The sequence below is a fragment of the Hesperophylax consimilis genome, chromosome 7, assembly GCF_061612785.1.
Source record: "Hesperophylax consimilis isolate HC1 chromosome 7, BYU_Hcon_1.0, whole genome shotgun sequence".
NCBI lineage: Eukaryota > Metazoa > Arthropoda > Insecta > Trichoptera > Limnephilidae > Hesperophylax > Hesperophylax consimilis.
The window spans coordinates 19,404,024-19,425,201 of record NC_142842.1 but is presented as its reverse complement, the minus strand read 5'-3'; the positions used below and the strand labels follow the sequence as shown (position 1 = coordinate 19,425,201).

The 21,178-nt window shown below is 37.0% G+C and overlaps 1 protein-coding gene across 2 annotated transcripts in view; it reads left to right on the top strand.

Annotated features, from left to right (window-relative positions):
* Nucleotides 1-271: 271 nt before the first annotated feature.
* Nucleotides 272-21,178, top strand: part of LOC149422430 (uncharacterized) — a 51,812-nt gene continuing 30,905 nt past the window's right edge. For both annotated transcript variants that reach the window (XM_089633288.1, XM_089633287.1), the window contains exons 1-12: nt 272-397; nt 552-658; nt 801-933; nt 2,119-2,414; nt 3,298-3,689; nt 4,439-4,588; nt 7,594-7,849; nt 9,448-9,621; nt 10,240-10,430; nt 11,441-11,765; nt 16,829-17,012; nt 18,254-18,379. In XM_089633288.1, the coding sequence (XP_089489414.1) occupies nt 562-658; nt 801-933; nt 2,119-2,414; nt 3,298-3,689; nt 4,439-4,588; nt 7,594-7,849; nt 9,448-9,621; nt 10,240-10,430; nt 11,441-11,765; nt 16,829-17,012; nt 18,254-18,379 (2,324 nt within the window). In that variant the 5' untranslated portion in view covers nt 272-397; nt 552-561. The remainder of the gene's footprint in view (nt 398-551; nt 659-800; nt 934-2,118; nt 2,415-3,297; nt 3,690-4,438; nt 4,589-7,593; nt 7,850-9,447; nt 9,622-10,239; nt 10,431-11,440; nt 11,766-16,828; nt 17,013-18,253; nt 18,380-21,178) is intronic.

Here is a 21,178-nt window from a genome sequence, read left to right as displayed (position 1 = left end):
TCCAAGGGGTTATTTTCATTACGTAAGTATTATGATGATATTAAAATTATTTTAATGAAGAAATTTTGTCAAGATCTTCATTTTTAAGGGAGCTTATGGTTTAGATTGAATAAATATGTTGAAGAAAATAAATCAATTCTCTCGTGTATAGTACACACGAATGTTTTATTCGCGTTTGACTAGGTACTTGCTGCGCAGAAGTGCTTACTTTCTGTGAAAGGAATAATAAAAATACTCTGTGCGCTGGCAACACAATCGTTTCGAAGACATTTTTCTTTTTCAACGCGCTAACGTTTTTTGAACTGTACGTCAAAAAATATTTTATATTTGTCCAAATTGATTTAAATCGACACTACTATTTGACAAATGCTTTTAATTTCACTTTACGTATATTTCGGTAAGTATTTGATCTAATAAAGCTTTTCTGATTCGCTTGTATCACCATAATTTACGGAATATAACCCCTTCAATATCACCTGCTTTGATCTGGTTCCTGGGAGGTTTTCCTTGTTGCTTTCCTTATTTGATACATTGTAAATATTATGTTTCAGATATTTCGAAATGAAATCTCAAGACTCGGTTAGCACTGTCGCGGGTGCTGTGAAGTTGCCTCCATCGGTAACGACATTTTTGCAACACAATAAAGAAGAGGTCGAAGGTACAAACAAAAATATTTATATTTTACTTTTACTACACTGAACAACAATCAAAAGGTTTCTGTAATCGTTTGAATATATACCGATAATTTGACCCTTTCTTATGTTAAATCTAATTAATGTTTGTCATTTTTAACTTTCTAGATTACAGTTTTGTCAATGGAGGTGTCTTACAGAACTCTCGCTTTGCCTGGCTAACAAATGGAGCAAAATTTATAGTAATCAATGTAGTGACTGGACACAAAATTGCAGCATGGACCTTTGGAGCTATTTTACGGTAAGTTATTTTGTATAATCAATTTTGTTATAGTTATATTCCCTTTAAAATTTATCACGACATCTCACAACTTCGTGTAATTTTTGGTACATATATGGCAATTTACGTTCTTGGCAATGCAAATACTTTTAAAAATAAATTTTATTCTAACTTGATGATAAATTATAAATAATATAAATTATAATAAATAAATATAATAAATTTTATTCTAACTTCAGTGAACTATCACAAAGTTGTGATACCAACTCACTAATTTATACAAATTGACAAGCAAATACTATTTCACTCTGTGCCAAAAGGCTACTTCTTTTAATATTCTAACACAGTAATATTTGTTACTTTGTGTGTTTTAGTGCGAATCATATTTTCAAAATATTCAAGTTTTAACTACTGTATCATGTTCGGCCACTTGGCTAATATGACGTTTTTAAACACACTATTTGTTTAAAAATGCTATTTATTAAAGCTATGAAACGAAAAAAAAAACTAAATTATTTGTTGATACCCAAATTGTAGTCAGTTTTTCATAAAGAAAATCAAACGCCGATGTATTATCAGCTTGAGTTGTAGGAAAGGAAAATATTTTGAGAAGTCAAAAGATAGATATTTTGAGAAGTCAAAAGATAGATTTATGAAATACATTCTTTGAGAAATTTGACGACTTCCTAAACTCCAAACCAAAGGATTTCTTTATTTGTGCAATCTAAAAACAACCAGATTAGGTCTTAAAAAATGTAGGATAATATAATCACTATACTATTGTATTAAGTCTTTGGAGAATTGATATAATAATAATAAAATACCCGGCTGAAATTTGTTAACAGAGATCCAATAGTGAGGTTAGAAAATATTATTGTGAAGACATAAATAGCGTAAATATGTAGGAGAATATCAAAAAATAGTCTGTAAATAACTGTTTATATAATTTAATAAATTAATATAATATAATTCGTTCGCTCTCCCAGATATGTTTGTCTATTTGAATTATAGACTCTAATACAAGTTCGTATAATTATGGTAGGAAAAACCCCTGCTTATTCCACATTGTTAATTTGGAAACACCTGTAGCCTCATTTAACAACCCTTTCTTCTTTAAAATATTAAATTATTAAAAACACTAATTACCTATATATAATATATTAATGCTTATAATAATGTTAATGAGTTACTTATGAATGTTGCCAGGGATTTGCGAACCAAAGTAACATGTGTCTACGAGCTGCCCACCCCTCTGCTGGAGCACACCATGCAGCTGCTGGTAGGGCTGGAGTGCGACCTGATCGGGGGCATGGTCTGCCTGTTCCACTGTCAGGGCTCCAGGGTGCTGCGCGCTGTGCGCGTGGACTGCCGCGTGTCCTGCCTACAGTATGTGGAAAGGCTCCCAGAGGGACCCCTGCAGTGCTTCGATGGCACTGTCGTTATCGGCACTCAGGGGGGCATGGCTCTGGCGTTTGATCTCAGCAGGCAGAGCTGCATAGAAGGTGACTCAACTAATATGGTTATTTATATAGTTAGTTTCACATATTTATATGGGAGAAATATTTCCTAAAAAGACTCTAAGGGTGCTTGACTTCTGGGAGAAATATCTCCCAAAATTGCTCTAGGGGTTAACAGCTTCAGTGCCAATCACTCCCACGGGCGGACCAATCATAAGTAATTTTAATGACAAAACCTCCTGGTATCGAATGTGTTAAACTGTGTATGCAAATTTGTTACATCTTTCGTATTTATGTTCAATTTACATTTTTTGAGGAAGAATCTGAGTTTTATTACCTTTTATCTCTTATGCCCTTAGTACAATGCGTACAGGAGCATTTGGTGTATATTGGTTATTGCACATGTTGGCTGCCAACATTGGCCGGCCAATCCGATTATTGTCAGGTTTCATGCACACATAAAAGAATCATGGCGCCAATCCGCCAACGGCGTTCACATGTTGGCGGGTTGATGCCAATGTTGGCCTAATGCTTTGGGCCAACGTATAGTAGGGGCTTTAGATACAAAGAAATTTAAAAAAATCAATTGGTCCCGGAAAAATATGACCTCAAATAATGTTGAGTTTTGAAAAAACACTCATCAATTAAGAAATGTTTTGGCATTCTGTTTATTGTCCCATGATGAATATTTAGCCAATCTTGTGTACTGTGGATCCTAGTCGCAGCTGATGTGTTTTAAATGGTCCTGCGTATTTAATCCTTTTATGTAGTTGTTTCCCCATTAGAAGATTTCTGAAAAGTTTCAACATACATGTTTTTACGCAGTGAAATGCGTATGTTTTTTAACGTCCGCATTGAAAAGATTAAACATGTTTATATGTACATACATATTAGAATTTCAATAAACTTACTTTAATTTCTCTTCCAGCCATCCTCCACGCCAACAGCGGCCAAGAAGAGCTGATTCGAGACGAATTGAACCTCGCCGATTTAGTCGTCCTGTCTATCGACGACATCGACGTGATCCACGAACAGAGGGCCATCGCCTGTCAAAAGGAAGACCACATCGCCATCCAAATCAATGAGGGATGCTTCCACAACCTTCAATACATAATGCACAATCCCGATAACACGGTCAGATTGCGAGCGACGAGAGAGAAAGTCTTTGTTACCAATGTATTGTACGTGCCGCAGCTAGCCAGTGTTTTTATTGCCTTCAACTTTGGTGCTTTTCAACTGTGGAATCTGATCACGCTGAAGCTGGAGTATACATCACCTCCTAGTACCGATGGATTGCCAATCACTCATTTCGGATTTCTGGTGAGTTGCAAAGCATATCAATAACTATATCTGATTTCACAGTTTAACAGTAATTGAGTTGTTTTCAATTTTGAAATAAGTTAATCCTTTCTTCTCTCCAAATAACAAACCGATCGAGCTTTAAATTGGGTTATATTAGTAACATCGATGACATGCTGTGGAGAATTGTTCCATGCAACTCCACTACTCTATTTGCAAAGAAGTGTTTCCTAAGATTGGATTCAAAAGATTTTTCCCTTCCTTGGCTACTTCAGCAGCCCAGCCTCTTCTCGCACAGCCCCTGAAGTTTCTTTCCTTAACTTTGTCTGGTGTGGCCAACGGGGAGTTTATTATTAATTTTTTCTTTTAAAACCAAATAAATTTCAGACAGAATTATGGAGACAGTGTGTTATTTTCTCGTTTAAGTTTAAATTTGAACAGACGCTTTAAGTTTTAATAGGAGAGAATATTATTTAAATGTAATGTAAGATTCTGTAGGTTCCAAAGCCATGTAGAAAGAAAGCCAGATGATAGGAAGTGACCCAGAATCAGACCGAATAAGAAGTGGCTGGATTGTGTGCAAAAGGATTGGAGCAGGATGGGAAGCATGGGGGATTGAAGGCGAGTGGTGAGGGACTACAGCCAGTGGAGAACATTTGCGGAAGAGGCCAAATCCAACCCTGGGATTTAGCTCCGTGATGATATTGGATGTATCGCAATTACCAGTTATTTTATCCAAATGTTGTAAATTTGTTGGTTTTTATGCGTAGGAGCCGTGTGATGACCCCCGAGCATTCAGCTACCTGTGGGTGGTGTACTCCTCACTAGACCGACATGAGGAAGGCTTCCCCCTTGCCGCTATGTATGCCCTGACCTACGAAGGAAAGACCACCCTCAATGGAGGGGGGTATCTCTACGAGGTAGGTGTCATTTATTAACTCCTTAGTCTCAACATTGATCTTGTCACGTCTGATGTCATCTTCTGATGAGCATGGACCCTTGTCAATCACCAGGGCTATGATGGGGGTAAGGCAAGGAGACATAATGTATAAAAGCATTGAAGAACCTTGATCATGTTTGAAGGTGTTTGGAGAGTCCGCCAGCAGTGAGCAGGACGACAGGTCTCCACGAAATCCGTATGAGTTAGCTCCGGGTAGAGATTCGTGGGAAGGAGTGCGCGAAGCCATCCTCAATTAATTAGCATCCATTGAACGTTTAACGGGACAATGATGCTTCATCTTTGCGTCACCCCGACAGCATGCTTGGTAATCCAGTGTAGTCTCCAAGGCATTACTCTTCAAAACCACTCACAAATAAAACCATTTTTTAATCCAAATAACTGATTGTATATTTTAATCTCACCAAACAACAACACTCGAACAAAGAACAAGCCGATCTCACACAGGAGTCAAAACGTTTGTTTTATGTTTGGTTAGTCTACACGGAAAGTCTGTATCCTTCAACATTTCAATCTCACCGAACAACCACACTCGAACTGAGAACCGGCTGATCTCGCGCAGGAGTCAAAAAAACTCTTTTATGTTTTGTTAATTTACACGGAAAGACTCCGAAGGATCGGTTCATGGTATCCGCGTGATCTTTTTTATTATTTTGTAATATCCATTTTTTCTCGCAAAACGCCACGCGCACCGCGGAATCGTCGTCTCCCGTCTTGTTCCCGTATTGTTCCCCTCTATCTACCCGCGTTATTTTTGCTCGCCCGTCCAACCGATCGCAGGGCAGCCACACGAAAAAAAAAAACTCTACAAAACAATAATCAGGCACTACCCTGGCAATCCAAACTTGCACAAGTCTTTGACGTTACAATCTATTAGTGCACCCACCTAGACTGTAAATTCCACATACCAATATTACACTGCCAGAATTGTCGAACTGATGAAATTACATATGAAGATATTTATACCTACTTAACCCGTGACTGGTGACGTATTTGTCTGTGAGACCATGTTTTTAAAAAACTGCAATTTTTTTTTCTCTGTCGATTCGGGCTGTGGTTTCGAGTAGCTGCCCGATTGCGCATCCCCGATAGACAGACCATCCCGCAATGGCTATGGGGCCGTTCAAGTATTATGTAAGCACTATAGGGGGGCAGGGAGGTCTTTGCTTTGCTTATTTTTGATGACATGGGGGGGTGGGGGGTCGAGATAGTGATTACGTCAGCACTGCTCAGCAGTAGTTATTTTTTTTTTTACACATTGGCAACCCACACATTGTCTATGTTTGAAAACCGAATACATATTCGGGGATTCCCACTGTGTCAATAAAGTTTGTTTAAATGAATATTATGTGCATTAAAGTCCTCTATCCTAAGTCTATTTTATAAGTGCTGCTTATGAATCAATAAAAAAACAGAATACATTAACAGAAAATGCATATATGTACCAATTTTTACGTAAGCATGGGAGGGGGGGGTAAGAGCTTTGCTTACTTTTGGTGACAAGAGGGAAGAGGGGGTAAATAATTGTAATAAATCTGCTTACGTAATACTAGAACGGCCCCTATGCAGGCGCACATACTGAAGTGTTAGCGTTAACCCAGTCTGTGAGACCGGCATCACCAAATATGTCTCTTTTTTATGATAAAACAAACATGTACTTTTTTAAATATATATTTCCTACATTTACAATAGTTATGTATGAAACTGAAAATCACAGTAAGACAGACCGGCGCTAAGTAAGTCAATTTTGTGTCACCATTGGCGGGTTAAATTACACCTTCAGGAATTAAACCCTTTAAAAAAACCTAATCTGTCTTTTTTTTTAGTTTTTCTTTAAAATTTAACATACTTAAGTGCTCTAAAATATAAACCAATTAAATACAGATTTTTTTTGTTGGGTTTAATTCCAATAGGTGTAATTCTCTCTATTTGTAATTTCGTCATTTTGTAATTCCGACCGTGTGTAGTTCTGGCACAGTAATATTGGTACGTGAAATTAAAAATACAAGTATAAAGTTTACTTCTCTTTATAAGTTAGATTCTCATTTTTTTTTCAATGGACGTTGGAAATGAAATATTGGATTTATTATTTATTGTCAAATACAATAATTATCACCCAGTGAATAGGGATAATACATAATACAACACAACTTAATTTAATTTCCAAGAGCAACCTTCTTCTTCTTCTTCGATGGCGCTACAGCCCATATCGAGCTTTGGCCTCCTGCAACAGTCGCCTCCAACTCCTCCTGTCCTCAGCGGCTGACTTCCAGTTTGTCACCTGGAGAAGCTGTGCTGCATCCCCTCTTACCTCATCTTCCCACCTCAGTCTGGGTCTTCCCACTTTTCTCTTTCCACCTGGGTAACCAGTCAGAATTCTTTTTGGGACGCGTGTATCCGGCATTCTCTGTACATGACCAGCCCATCTCAGCCTGAGGAGTCTCATGTGTGCAGAGATGCTAGGGGCCTTATATATATCGTACAATTCTCTATTGTGCCGGATACGCCACTGTTCGTCCTCTTTCACCGGTCCACATATTCTTCTCAGCACCTTTCTTTCAAAAGTATCCAGCATTTCAGCCATCTTTACTGTCAGTGTCAGCGCCTCACATCCATATGCCAATACAGTTCTTACAATGGTCTTATATATGGTTATTTTGGTTTTTCTGTGGACACTACGTGACTTAAACACTGGCACCAAAGAGAAGTATGTTTTGTTGGCTGCTGTGATTCTTCTTCTGATTTCTGCTGGATCCTCATTGTTCTCTGTCAGGCTGGAGCCCAGGTAGGTGAATTGATCGACCACTTCGTATGAGTAGTTGTCTTTAAATAGTGCACTACTTCTTCTTCTGTGCGAAGGGTTCCTGCTCTGTACCATCATTTTTGTTTTGTCAACATTAACTCGCAGTCCTAGAGCAACCTAGTAACTGATATATATTTTTATTTGTCCCCTAATCTTTCTTCCAGAACTTCATAACGTGCAATCTGCGCTTCAACGTGGAGCTGTTGGGCTCGCCCTCCATCCCCAAGAACGTGGTGGGGGGGCGTGCGCTTGCGTGCCACGCCATCACCATGACGTCGGGCCGCGCCGACGATAGCGACGAGTGCGTGCTCAATCTGTGCCAGGTGGTCTGGGAGTGCTGGCCGCAGAGCGTGCTGGCTCCCGTGCAGAGCATGATGATTGTCTTCGACATCGATCAGTGGTACAAGGAACAGATGCCTGGTAAGAAATATCCAAAATTAAAGCAATAGTTTTTGTGTCATTGTGAAATAATAAAATACTATGTATGAGACCAGTCAAGGGCATCCCTCACTTTCCAGAACCATTTTAAGGACCAGATGGATCCCTCTATCGGTTCTCACGTCAAGACTACATTTGTTTAAAAGAAGCTACTATTAAATGATTCTAAAAGGTCCAGTCTGTCTCTATACGGCACAACATACATTTATACATACCAAAATATACCGAGAGTCAGTGAGCCTTCACACTGTCCCCGGCAGCACAGTGGCCAGACGTGATCTCTATGAATACGGTGGAATAGTGGAGAAGAGACGTCGAGGGGAACCTTCCGTTTCACTGCTGCCGCTACGTCAGGGATGGCGCAGTGAACAGTGCAGGAAACTAAGCGCTTACATAAGACTGAAAACACCTGTGCCAGGCAGGGACAAGGGGCTATTCTACCCATAAGTTGTAACAATACAGACAAAGAAGCAGTACAATTCTAGCCAGTAAGATAAATCTAAAAGATAATGTAAAATATTAAAAAGATTCCAGTATCATTCCTAAAAATGTTAAATGAAAGCAAAGAAATTCATAATGTATGAGACCATGGAAGAATGTGAAGGAAGCAAGGAGTATGTGCCAAGACAGAGTTGTGTGGCAGTCCATCCTCTCTGCCTACCCCTGCAGAAAGCTTAAGCCTAATTGTGCTTTAACCAGTCTACTGGTTTTTGCTCACATTTCATGAATATAGCCTCTCTAGAAAACATTTTATCTGTGCATGTCAAAATTCATTTTTCAAAATAAAAATATTAGAATTTTGCGAACAGTATACAGATCATTATTTCTTTGAAAACACCTTTTGTATTCAGATTTATGTAGAAATAATATACGAGTTTATAATAATATTTGGCTGATTTATATAGCACCGTTTTCGTAAAACATCACCTGGAAATATGTTTGTATAAATATTTATTTTTTGACAGTTGTCTCCCAAGCGGGAGATTTTTTTATTTATTTTTAAATAAAGGGAAAAGTGTTATGATATAAACATGATATATATATGAAGCCCCTAGAAACAAAAGTGGAAGTGTCCAGTTTCTTATATTGTTGACAAACTAAAAAAACGTTTTTTTAAGTTTGTCATTCATCAATTTGAAGGAAAATTTTAATATTATATAAGTAAACCAGTTCAAGATTTTTATTTTAAATCTTTTATGTATCCGAATCCCCTAGTTTCTTTTTAAAAATGCGGGGTGTTTTATGGACACTTCTGTTTTTGTTTCTTACCTTTGGAAAATTGTTGTTTTGTTTCACAAACAGTTGGACACTCTCCGACATTTAAGGGGGTTAAGAGCTTTCCACTTGATGTCGTTTTATTGTCCATAGATTTTGGAGAACATTGGGCAGATCTATGGTTAGTACGGAAGGTGTCTCCTAAGCAAAGCAAAATGTCTTTTCTTTACAAAACAAAATTGACCGATTCGATGCTATTCATTGGCAAGCGAAATATTGGAAACAAGAGTTGTTTTTCGTGTCTTAACTTTTTGTGTACTTTTGAATATAGAATTTGGAAACAATACAATGTGCTTTATTTCCAGATTGTACAGTCCTAGAGACCAACAGCTACCTGAGCGTGGTGAACCTGGGGGACTCCCTCTCCCACACGCCTAGTTCGTACCTGTGCGACGTGCGCATCAGCGCCGACACCCTCACCCCCTATTACTCTGTGCCCCGGTTGGAGGAGCACTTCTACCCCAACTCCCTAGGCTATGGTAAGTCTGAAAAATGGACACCTGTGCCAACTTCTATAGTCTCCTTCAGGATAACCAGGGGCTCATTCCCAGAGGTTCATCCTCATCATCATAGCATTACATCTCAGAGTATTACTAGACTTTTCCTAAACTAACTTATAGACTGCATTAGACATGACTTTGATATCGTTATGATTCTTCCAATCTTATTAATAAAATACAGTGAAACTCGCTTAAGAAGTTCCCACTTGAGAAGTTTGGTTTTTCAGTAAAATGGCTCAATTTATCCCATATATAAGGATTTCCCTCTTAAAAAGTTTTCACCTTGACTGAAATAGTATAGATTTTGTAAATATGCACTCGGGTGTACACTAAAATGTGAATTGTCGCTTAAAATTACAAACTTGTATTTAAAATAATTTATTATTGCGATATGTATGGTTCACATTCATTATCAATATCTTTGTTGTGATATTGGGACAGATAGTTGGAAGAAGTAAGAATAGGACGACATTGCACTTAATGGCTTTGTAAACTATGTGACTGCAAGTGTAAGATTGCCCAGATGATTGCTAACCTCCGATGGGAGAGGGCACCAAAACAAGTAGAAGTTGTACTATTGTACACATATGTTTCCAGAGTGTTTCTGCCTCACCAACACAGACATAACGCGCCTGTCCACCATGGGCGTGCAGAGACAGATCCTATCTTCCATCAACGAGATCGGCCCCTCAGTGCTGCTGCAGCCCACCAAACTCTTCCAGCAGTGCGTCTCCTGTGGGCTGCTTCCACTCTACGTGGAACCTACCCCGGTCATCAGCACCTCCATCGTAAATATAAACAATATTGTCCTTTTCACCAGCTTGAATCCCTGCCATCTGCTAATAAAGACGAGCCATAAAGCCTAAGATTTATTGTATAGACCTTTTCACTATAGGTTCACGACTCATCTCATTTTATTTCACTTGTTCTATTTGGGTGGAGAATCCATTGCCTCGACAAGGCGTCCTGTTCTGCGCTACTTCGGCGGCCTCCTTCCATAGTAGACCCAGCCTCTGAAATGGAGAAACTTTTGGAGCGGCCCGCACAATGTTAGTTTGATGATTTATATAGCGCCGTTTTTGTGAAAAATTACCTCAAGGGCGCTATACAATTTTTAAATAAAAAAGTCTATGTATTTTTTTTTCTCCAAGGTATCGTATTTACAGTGGAATTCCGTCTTCTGGCATTCTTCCCCTACATCCCTTCCTACAGCGCCTACCTTAACCCGCCTCACAATCAGTGGCAGCTTGTGAATTTTGGGTGTGTTTGGAGTTTTAATATTTAAAAATGCATTATTGATGTCGTTGTAGCGAAAACGAAAACATTTTTGTGTTTTTCGAAAATTCGGATTTTGTTTGAAAATTTTCAGGAAATCGGTGCAGTGCACTGCCAAACTGAAATTTCATTAAAATCTTCATACAAAAAAACAGAATTTCGAAAAAAAAAAAATTCTTAATTCTGTGTTAAATTAATTATTAATTCAACATTATTGACATCAGCAATAATGTCTAATTTTTCGAACTTAGCACTCTTAGCAAGTCACGAGCCGCCACTGCTCACAACGCTGCCCAACTGGTGGCGATATAGTTCCCCTGTCTTTACACTGTACAGACTGGGGTGCTTTTATGAGGTGTCACATGAACAAATCCTGCCAGTTTTTTTCCTGATTTAGGCAGCTTGGAACTTATATCCTCTCGTTCATCACCCTAATATGCTGTGCGTGTGTGTGTGCAATAAGGGTTGGGCGATACACTAACTTTGTCTCGATCTCATAAAATAAATTTCATAATTATTCCAGCTGACCCAACGCCAGACCATCCTGTCCATCGCGTTAGAAGCGCGCCTAATCCACTTCCTATCAGCATGTGCCCGCGACTGGGCCACAGGCGGCCACAGCTCGGCCGGCTGCTCGCTGGCGGTGCTGACGCGCTGGGCGTGGGCGCGGGCGCTCTGTCTAAAGGCAGGCGCCGACCGCCTGACACTACCGCTGTTTGACCACGCGGGCGAGGCGCCAGACGGGAACGCAGCGCGCTGCCTCGAGAGCTGCACGCGGCAGCTGGCGGGCGTCACCAGCCTGCTGGGCAGCGTGGCGGAGAAGTGCGAGCCTCTAATGTTGCCTGAAGGTACATATTCAAAACGCGTTTCATAAATATTATTACTTGCGATAAAATTAAGTAAACTTGGTTATAACAATCTCGGCAATAGCGATTTTGCAGCTATAATAAGAAATTACCCAATGATATAATACAGATTCTGGTTTATACAGGGTTTTCCAATAAGAGGTGTTATTTTGAATAGCCCGCTATTTCGGTAGATGTTACTTTTGAAGCTGTCATTTTTTGACATTTTACAAGTAGAAAATACGCCATTAATAAAAATGGAACGATACACGCTTTAACAACGCATTGAAATTATTAAAATTCACTATAAAAATGGTGAAAATTTGGCAGAGACTGTTCGTAAAACCCAAACATTTTTGGGTCATCGTGAAGCACCTTGTCGGACCGCAATACAGAAATTGGTGGAAAAATTCGAGCTGTTGGGACAACTTAGTGATGTGAAGAATAAAACCTGTGCACGTCGCTCAAAAACAGCCGAGAATATTGCTGCTTGCTGTAGCCGAAAGTGTTGAAGAAAACCCAGGTTTGTCCATTCCTCGTCGTTCTTTGGAATTAGGCATTTGTGTCTTAAGGCTTATAAAGTTCAGTTAACACAAGAACTCAAGGCGGCCGATCATCAACAACGTCGTGTCTTTGCTGATTGGGTCCTCGAAATGCGTGAAAATGATCCGGAATTCCATCAAAGAATCATCTTGAGTTATGAGACCCATTTCCACCTCGATGGCTTCGTCAACAAGCAAAATTGTCGCATCTGGGGCTCGGAAAACCCAAGAGTTATTGTTGAAAATCCTCTTTATCCTCAACGTGTGACTGTTTGGTGCGGTTTATGGTCTAGCGGAGTCATAGGACCTTACTTTTTCGAAAATGAGGCTGGAGCAACAGTTACGGTGAAAGGATCGCTATCGAGAGATGATTAATGATTTTTTATGGCCGGAATTGGATGGTATTGATCTGGACAACGTTTACTTTCAACAAGACAGCGCTACGTGCCACACAAGCAACGAAACCTATTATCTTTTACGATTGAATATCAAAATAACACCTCTTATTGGAAAACCCTGTATTATATTATGCTATAATATAATAGGCCACATTCAAAAAAATCATTTCGTGCAAAAAGCAAAAAGCCCATCCGAACACGAGGCAACTGAAACAAAACCAGTTGGCCAACTCAAGTTATTATCCTGTGTATTTCAATGGCTAATGTGCTAATCGCCTGCGCGTTTTCAGTTGCCGGTTGCCCATAGATATGTCAGTTTTCAAGAAATTTATTTATTTGTCCACGCCTCAAGAGCTGTTAGATTACGATATGTCCGAGCAAGAAAATATTAAATTTGTTCAGGAGGTTGGAAAATTCCCTTATTTACGACTATAGGGCTTCAAGAAAAAAAAAAAATAGTGGCGACTTCATCATCACTTGATTCTAACGTAATTTTTTAACGCAATATGATAGTGACAGATGACAGCTGAAGTTTTCTTTTTCATTCTATGATTAAATATGCTTAGATAATAAATAATCTGCCTAGCTAGGAACTAATATCGACCTACAATTCATAACAACACTTGTACTTATTTTTAATATACTTACAGTTATTGCAATATTATTATGTTGTCATTTTTGCTATATACATGTATCTAATGTAATCAGTGGCGTAGCTAGGTAACCAAGGGCCCTGGGGCAAATTAAAAAATAGGGCCCTACTGCTATGTAAACTGATTAGGTTTTATCAAATAAAAATATGAAATATACAAACACTTTAAAAACGCTAAGCTACTAAGCTCTTTTTTGTGCACTGCAGACTGCAGGGCAGGTAATAAAAATATTAAACAGTAACAACAAAAATTACAATTAATACTTGGTGTAGGTTTGGCTAATAAAACGAAATAGAGAAGATTCAAGGGTTTATTATATGAATCCTATAATTTCTATACCCGCTATATCCGATTTTTTGACAAAATGATCTGAGTATGACATCTTGTTCACATTTTTGCGAGCAACAAGAGGAGCCTAAAATTGAGTTTCAAAACCCTCCTTATCACGACCAAAAACCATGTTAAAACTGCGAGTGAGAAACCAAATCCGCTATATCATACAGAAAGTTACTATCAAAACCCGCTATATCGGATTCAACCAATCACAAGCAGTTATTTTGCCAAAATACAATATGGCCGCCGCTCTGACGCCACGCTCGTGTGTCAAAATGATCTACGCGTGTGTTTCTAAACCCGCCATGTCGGCTCAGTTGACTTTCAAAATCACGAAGTGAGTATCAAAATCCGCTTTATCCATTTTATTTATCGAAATTACTTAATTATTGCTAGACATATATAGAAAAATAAATGCTTTTCGAAATTTTATTACTCCAATTCATTATATAAAAAATTGTAATGCAATTACTCATGTACGCTAGAGATGTGACAGATTTTTGCGGTTTTCTCCAAATCAATGAAAGTTGATATAGCGGGTATAGAAATTACACGACTCATATAAAGGTTGGGCCTACCAACTGACTAAATAACAATTATATTTACAATTTTTTCCTAGCTTTAGTTTTCGCAAAAGTATCAATGACTTTGTTTAAATCCAGGCTTGATGCGGTTTTGTTTTCAATTGCTATTAGCGATAAATGTCGGAGTCGAGTTTGGCCCATCTTATTTCTTAAATAATTTTTTATTATTTTTAATTTGCTAAATGACCTTTCAGCTGCTGCAGAAGTGACAGGAATTGTAAAGAATAATAACATTGCTGTAAATACTTCCGTTAGGTCGCATTCTAGCACTCCATATTTGCTCATTATTTCCTTACGTAATTGGTGAACAGTCCATGCTTGAGTTAGTTGAGGTAAAACTAGATGGTAAATATTAATAAATGAAGTGAAAAACTAGGGCCTATTATATCTGAATATTTTCTTTGGAATTCGTCACACTTTTGTAATAAAGTTGCTTCATCAACATGTAATAAAAAATGTTGGTGTTAGAAAATCGAATATATGACACACTGCACTCATACCAATAAAACATGTATCTAATTGAGATATTACTTTGTCTAGTACATTATTGAAAATCTCAATTAATATTTTTTCACGGTTTGGAAATCGGTGATCAGCAGCTAATTCATCAAAATGTTTTTAAACTTTTATTTGCCTTTTTTCTTGAAAATGGGTATCAATACCATATTTTCTTGCAGTTTCACTGGCTTTGCACTTGAATACAGTGGTGCCTCACACAACGAACTTAATTCGTTCCAGGAGCAAGTTCGTTATGCGAAAAGTTCGTTATGTGAAACGCGTTTTCCCATAACAATACATGTTAAAAAAAATAATTCGTTCTGTAGCATAAAATATGGTAAGATGACATAAAAAAAAGATAAATTTTTTGTTATTATTTTTATTTAGATACATCTAAAAACATAATGAAAAAAACACACATTTTTTAATTTTAAGAAATAATCGAATCTTGCACATCTTCATCCATTTTCCGCCGATGGTGCGCAAAAGAGAAATCACCTTCCTGCTTTTTTTAGAACCCATCATATAAAAAAAATGTTGAGTTTATCTTAAAAGGACGACTGCCGTGATACGTGTGCGATTTAATTCGTAATGAAGAACGATTGCTGCGATACGTGCGTAAGTTAAGCGTACTACGCAGTGACTAACGAGTCTAACGACTGCCTGCGCGGGAGGATAGTGATCGTAGAAGATCGGGCGACTTCGTTGTGTGAAGCGAAGTTCGTTGTGTGAAGCGAAGTTCGTTGTATGAATCGTGAAATGAACGAAAAGGAAGTTCGTTGTGTGCAGCATTCGCTGTGCGAGGCGTTCGTTGTGTGAGGCACCACTGTAATTCGAAATCATTTCTATAAATTTGCAACTTTGCTTTGGTCTCTGCTAAAACTTAACTCGCCTCGCCCAAATTGATGTCGCATTTTTTTAAAGTTTTGGATGCATAATTGATGTCGTTCAATACACTGTGCATGAATTCGCAAAGCAACACGAACTCGAAATTTAGCATTTTTGTTTTAATACTCTCTGCTTCACTACGCTCATCTTTAGGACTCTTTAGAACTATTTCTGATAATGCTTTGATAATATCAAAATAACGAAGTTTTATTGCAGATATCGTATTGACCCTACTGGACCATCATTCGCAAATCGTCGATTCGATTCGATCATCGATTCGCCAGTGAATTTTGACAGTAGATCCCAACGTTTGATGCTGTTTCCTGAATTTAGCTGAATTTAGGGGAATTCCCTAGGCATAACTTTTGAATTTCTCTCAACTGAGTTGTCATGATTAAAGTGGGGTTGCAAGTTGCAACCTGTCATATTTATTTTGAAAATGGGAGAAATTTCCAAAAGCTCAGTTCGAATGAGATTTCTAGGATTCGAGGGCCCCCTGAGCTTGAGGGCCCCGGGGCACTGCCCCGCGTAGCCCCTAGGTAGCTACGCCGCTGAATGTAATGTAATAAATAAAATAAATAAATTTGTGAAATCGTGAACTCGAGTTGCGCCGTGAGAGAAGCTCATTTGCCAACCAGTTTGCAACCGGCAGTTGCCCACCAGTTTCAGTTGCCCCGTTAGCAGATGGACTAAGACATTCTGTATCATTTTTTTTTAATCGTATTATTGAAACCATGGCGATTTTTTGATAATTTCACTCTGCGAAATCAGACCATTTTTTTATAAACTGATGTATCCATGACAACTCCGGACAGTGAAAAATCAAATGAAAAACAAATCAATGATTTTTCAAAAGTGTGTTGACTTGTCACTGTCCTGAGTTGTTCAGTTTCCATAATTAAGTACAATCGTTTGCAGTTATACAAGGATGATAAAATCTATAAATAATTTTGTCAACACAATTTCTAAATATGCACCCCTAATAAATCGTTTTGAAATAAAAACCTAATCCTCGAAATAAGTAATAGAAGAAAAAGGTACAGCACGGCGGATAAATATTTATTGCCATGCTGCGCTTCCCCATTTTATGGCCAACTTTTCGGACAGCGTTACAGTGATGTGACATCTATCAAATTGTCATTGGAAGTTTGTCAACATGTCCTTATTCAGCCATCAAGGAGGTGAAGCTGCAGCAGAAGGCGGTGCAGGTGGTGGCTCTGTACTTCCAGGTGGTGCAGTGGTTCCTCAATGTGGGGCTGCTGCCCGAGTTCAGCACGGAGCACCCCCTTCTGGAGGAGAACAACGAACGGCTTCCGTACCCCGTTGACTCGCTGGTGCGGTATTATCAAAACAGGTTATTATTATTGATTTTTTAACTAATTGAAAAATATAATGTATGACTTAGTGTTGACATGAAGCCATTTTCTGCAAGTTTCCCTGCCGTTGATGTGCATTTCACCTTTATTTTTCCTGATTGGAGTCGATTTCTGCTAACCAAACAAATGCATTTTACTTTTAAAAAACTTCAACTAAACTAACTAATCAAAACACAGTTTCGCAGGGTCGGGCAGAGAAGTTAAACCACCATACAACTCTGTCTTAGCAAACTCTTTTTTACCTTCAAAAGCTTATACTAACTGTAGATGTTGCGTCCAAAAAAATATGTAATTTTCTGTTATATAAAACCAATATTTCCTCTAAAATCATAAGATTTATAAGTAGGTACTTAAATACCTTCCTATTTAATTATAAACAATATAATATATTCTATGTAACATTTTAAATTTCAAATAAGGAATTATAAGTCCAAAGAAACATCACTATAATTAAATAATAATAATTCTTTTTTCAAAGTTTCTTCAGGCAGCATAGCAGCTAGCATAAATAAAAATCCAAATAAGAAAGTCCAAATGAACACAGCGATTTCATACTTGAAAAATATCTTTACTGAACCATTAAAAAGTTCACCAATTTGAAACGGAAACGGAACTTACAAGGAAATTTACAGACAGACAAAATACAAAACGGTAGAGTTATTTGTCAATTATGTAACCATTGCCCCTACTGTGATGAGAATACATAGTTTCTATGCCAGATAAAATAAAATACAATAATTATTGGTAATGATATATTTATGTAGCACAACACAGTTATTTAGAAATATAGGGCTACAATACATCAGGTCAGGGCTATAACAAGCCTTCCACACAGCATCCCCAAAGATGACATAGGCCCTGAGGGCAATTATTTCTCTCAGGGCCTCCTGTGTGGATTTAATTTTAAAAATAAAAAATATTATAGACTCAACTGATTTCATTTCATGTTCCTGATAGTCACGCCAAGTGAAAATACCTTTCACTGGAACAATAAAGTCAATACCAATTCGTTTATAAATTCTCTTACGCAAAGCACACACTTTTCGTAACTTAAGATATTTTTAATAGAGTCAAAAGAACTTACAAAACTCCATTTAACATATTTTTTAATAACAGTTGTATATCATTTATTATCATATAGGTATTTTTACACTGTATAATTGTTAAAAAAATATGTGCTGTAAATAAATAACTATTTATGACTTTATTATTTTCACAGGCGATACAAACTCCACTGCTTAAATGGTGAAAATCCCGCTTTGGAAAACTTGCAGGATAAGTTTTGTCCGCTCTTATTCATTGACCAGTTCATCAGAACGGAGTGCACAGAAAATAAGCTAAAAACGTAAGATAAAAAACAAAAAATAATCTATTGTATCTGATGGCTTTTTTCCTTTTTTAATCGTTTATTCCCTTACTGACATTCTTGGATTATTGCAATTGATTTCATTTCATGAAACTGGTCACACAAGCTCAAACTATTTTTCACTACAATAATAATGTCAATACCAATTCATTTATAAACTCCCTTATACAACGCATACACAGATATTTTTAACACATTTCGGCCGGGCATTTTTTGCACGTCCGGGCGAAAATAAAGGTCTCGTGCGAATTTTTTTTTGTTTTAAATAGCTATATCTTCGAAAATAATTAAAATATTTTAATAAAAATTTCTACATTGTAACTCAGCATACCCAAGCTATAAAAGTACAAAACGAAAATCGAATATTGTTTGAAATGCAACTCAATTAACCTTGTAATATGTTTATTACCGTCTGCCTATCGGTGTTTGCTCATACCCGCTTTCTTTAAATACATCCGACATCTCTGGCTCGCTTGCACATAGGAGTTGAGTGGGTGCGGAACGGAGAAAGAGATTTGAATCGGATTTCACGGTCATAAAAACCCTCATCCCAGAAATTGAATTATTACAATAACAAATAATATACTATCCTTTTGTTGAAATACCGATGTAAACCAAATGCACGAAAATAAATTTAAAAAAAGACTTGCGTTACGATATGATAATTATGTACATATAGTTGGGACCTTTACAAAGAGGTTGGTATATAATATTCATATAAAAACATTGAATAATTCCGTCTTTTCTGCCATTGAAATGAGGCCAGCACAAAAGGTACAACTACCCTACACGGCTTTAAGCATCAATCGACCAAATGGGTAGAACTACCTTTCCCGGCCGAAGTCTGCTTATAGCACCGAAAGAACTTACAAAAAAGCATTTCACATATTTTTTCAATTAGTTAACATTTTGTTTCCTTTAGCTTGATTGTAAATTTTAGTTATCATATTAGTATGTTTACACTGTACAGTAAAACTCCGTTAGTTCGAACCCCAATCATTCGAAAAAACGCGTATTTCTAAATTTACAACAAAAAAATATTTCTTACAAAATAGTTTATTAACCTCTCAGAAAAGGACTTTTATTTACTTTGTGTTCCTTTGCGAACTGTCAAAACGCGGAAATTTTTGTGTTATTCACGAGTTTTGTTAAAAGCTCCATAACTCACGTTTTGGGAAACGTAGCCTCATTCTAAAAAATGTTTTGGAAAGATTATGAAATTCACTATCGTATTGTTTTGTTATACGTAAATATTTGCGTTTCTAAATATACATTTTCTGAAAATGTCAAAAATATGTAAAAATCGCTGACCATTATTTCAAAGCTGTGAAAAATGTACTTTTTTCTGAGTATCATAAAGAAATAACACTTTATATATTGAAGAAATATAATTAAAAACTATTGGTCACCTCAAAATATTAACCGTCCAAACTAAAATATTTTTAATAAATTATTTAAAAACGCAATAAATTACGAACGAACAAGCTGACAGATTCAATCGACTCAGAAAATGCACCTCTAGATTCCATAGATATTTTTGAATGCAGACGCGTAGCGTTATTCATTATCGATACTCTGTTTTTTAAATCATGGCAATCCGTATACTAGTGATGGAAATAAATCGATTTTTGTAAAATCTCGCGCGCTTACGTGAAAAGACGTACTAATGTCTTGACCGCTATTATCATATTTACGTCTTTTGACGTTCTAATGTTCCGAGTGGTTAATTCGAAATTCGTTAATTCATAATTAGAAATTTATGTTTACCCGCGTACAAATATGTATTTGTTTGTGTAATTCAATTTTTGCGAAAATAAATCATAAAATTACATAAATCTGAATCTTAATGACAGCCGTCACAAAAAAAAACTAATTATTATTTATATCCTGACGAAGCTTTATCTAAGCAAAACCGCTCGATGTGAAAAATAATAAAAATCCGTGTTTGAAAACTAGGAGGGGGTTGTTTCGGAGAATTTGAACAATTCATCAAATTTCAACGTTCATTTTCGGGTTCTGTGAAAGTCTTATTCAATGTTCTGATATGATATCATTATAGGATAGTTGCTTGACAGAACTGAAATAATAACAGAACTTGAAAAAATCTTTCATAGAACTTGAAAATCAACTTTGAAATTTGAACAATTCTTCAAATTTCAAAGTTAATTTTCAGGTTCTGTGAAAGATTTTTTCAAGTTCTGTTTTTATTTCAGTTCTGTCAAGCAACTACCCTATGCTGATATAATAACAGAACTTGAATAGGACTTTCACAGAACCCGGAAATCAACATTGAAATTTGATGAATTGTTCAAATCCTCCGAAACAACCTGTCCTTAATTTAAAAAAAAAAATCTTTTTCTTTTTCATACAAACGTCATTAAACCTGAAAAATTGTAGAAAAATTGTGCCCACCCACTTCACAAATTGGATATTACACAAAATCTCCATAAAGTTATATTTTGTAATGAACCGACTGCACAGTGCAGGGAATAGAAGGAGGGGTGCTGCTCTGGATGTTTTTATTTCAGTTCTGTCAAGTAACTAGCCTATAATGATAAATATGAAAACCGATCTAAAATGAAGCATTATTAAAAATTTCAAATTACGTGGGAATTTGTTAATTAGAAATTAATTTTTGTTGTCTCGTGGATTTCGAATTAACTAGGTTCTACTGTACAATAGTCTTGTGATCCCTTTTTGTCAAAAAAATTTTATTCCGTTTTTAAAGGTAACTGTAAATAAATATTATGTTATTGTTTCTTCCCGTTGCCAATAGGG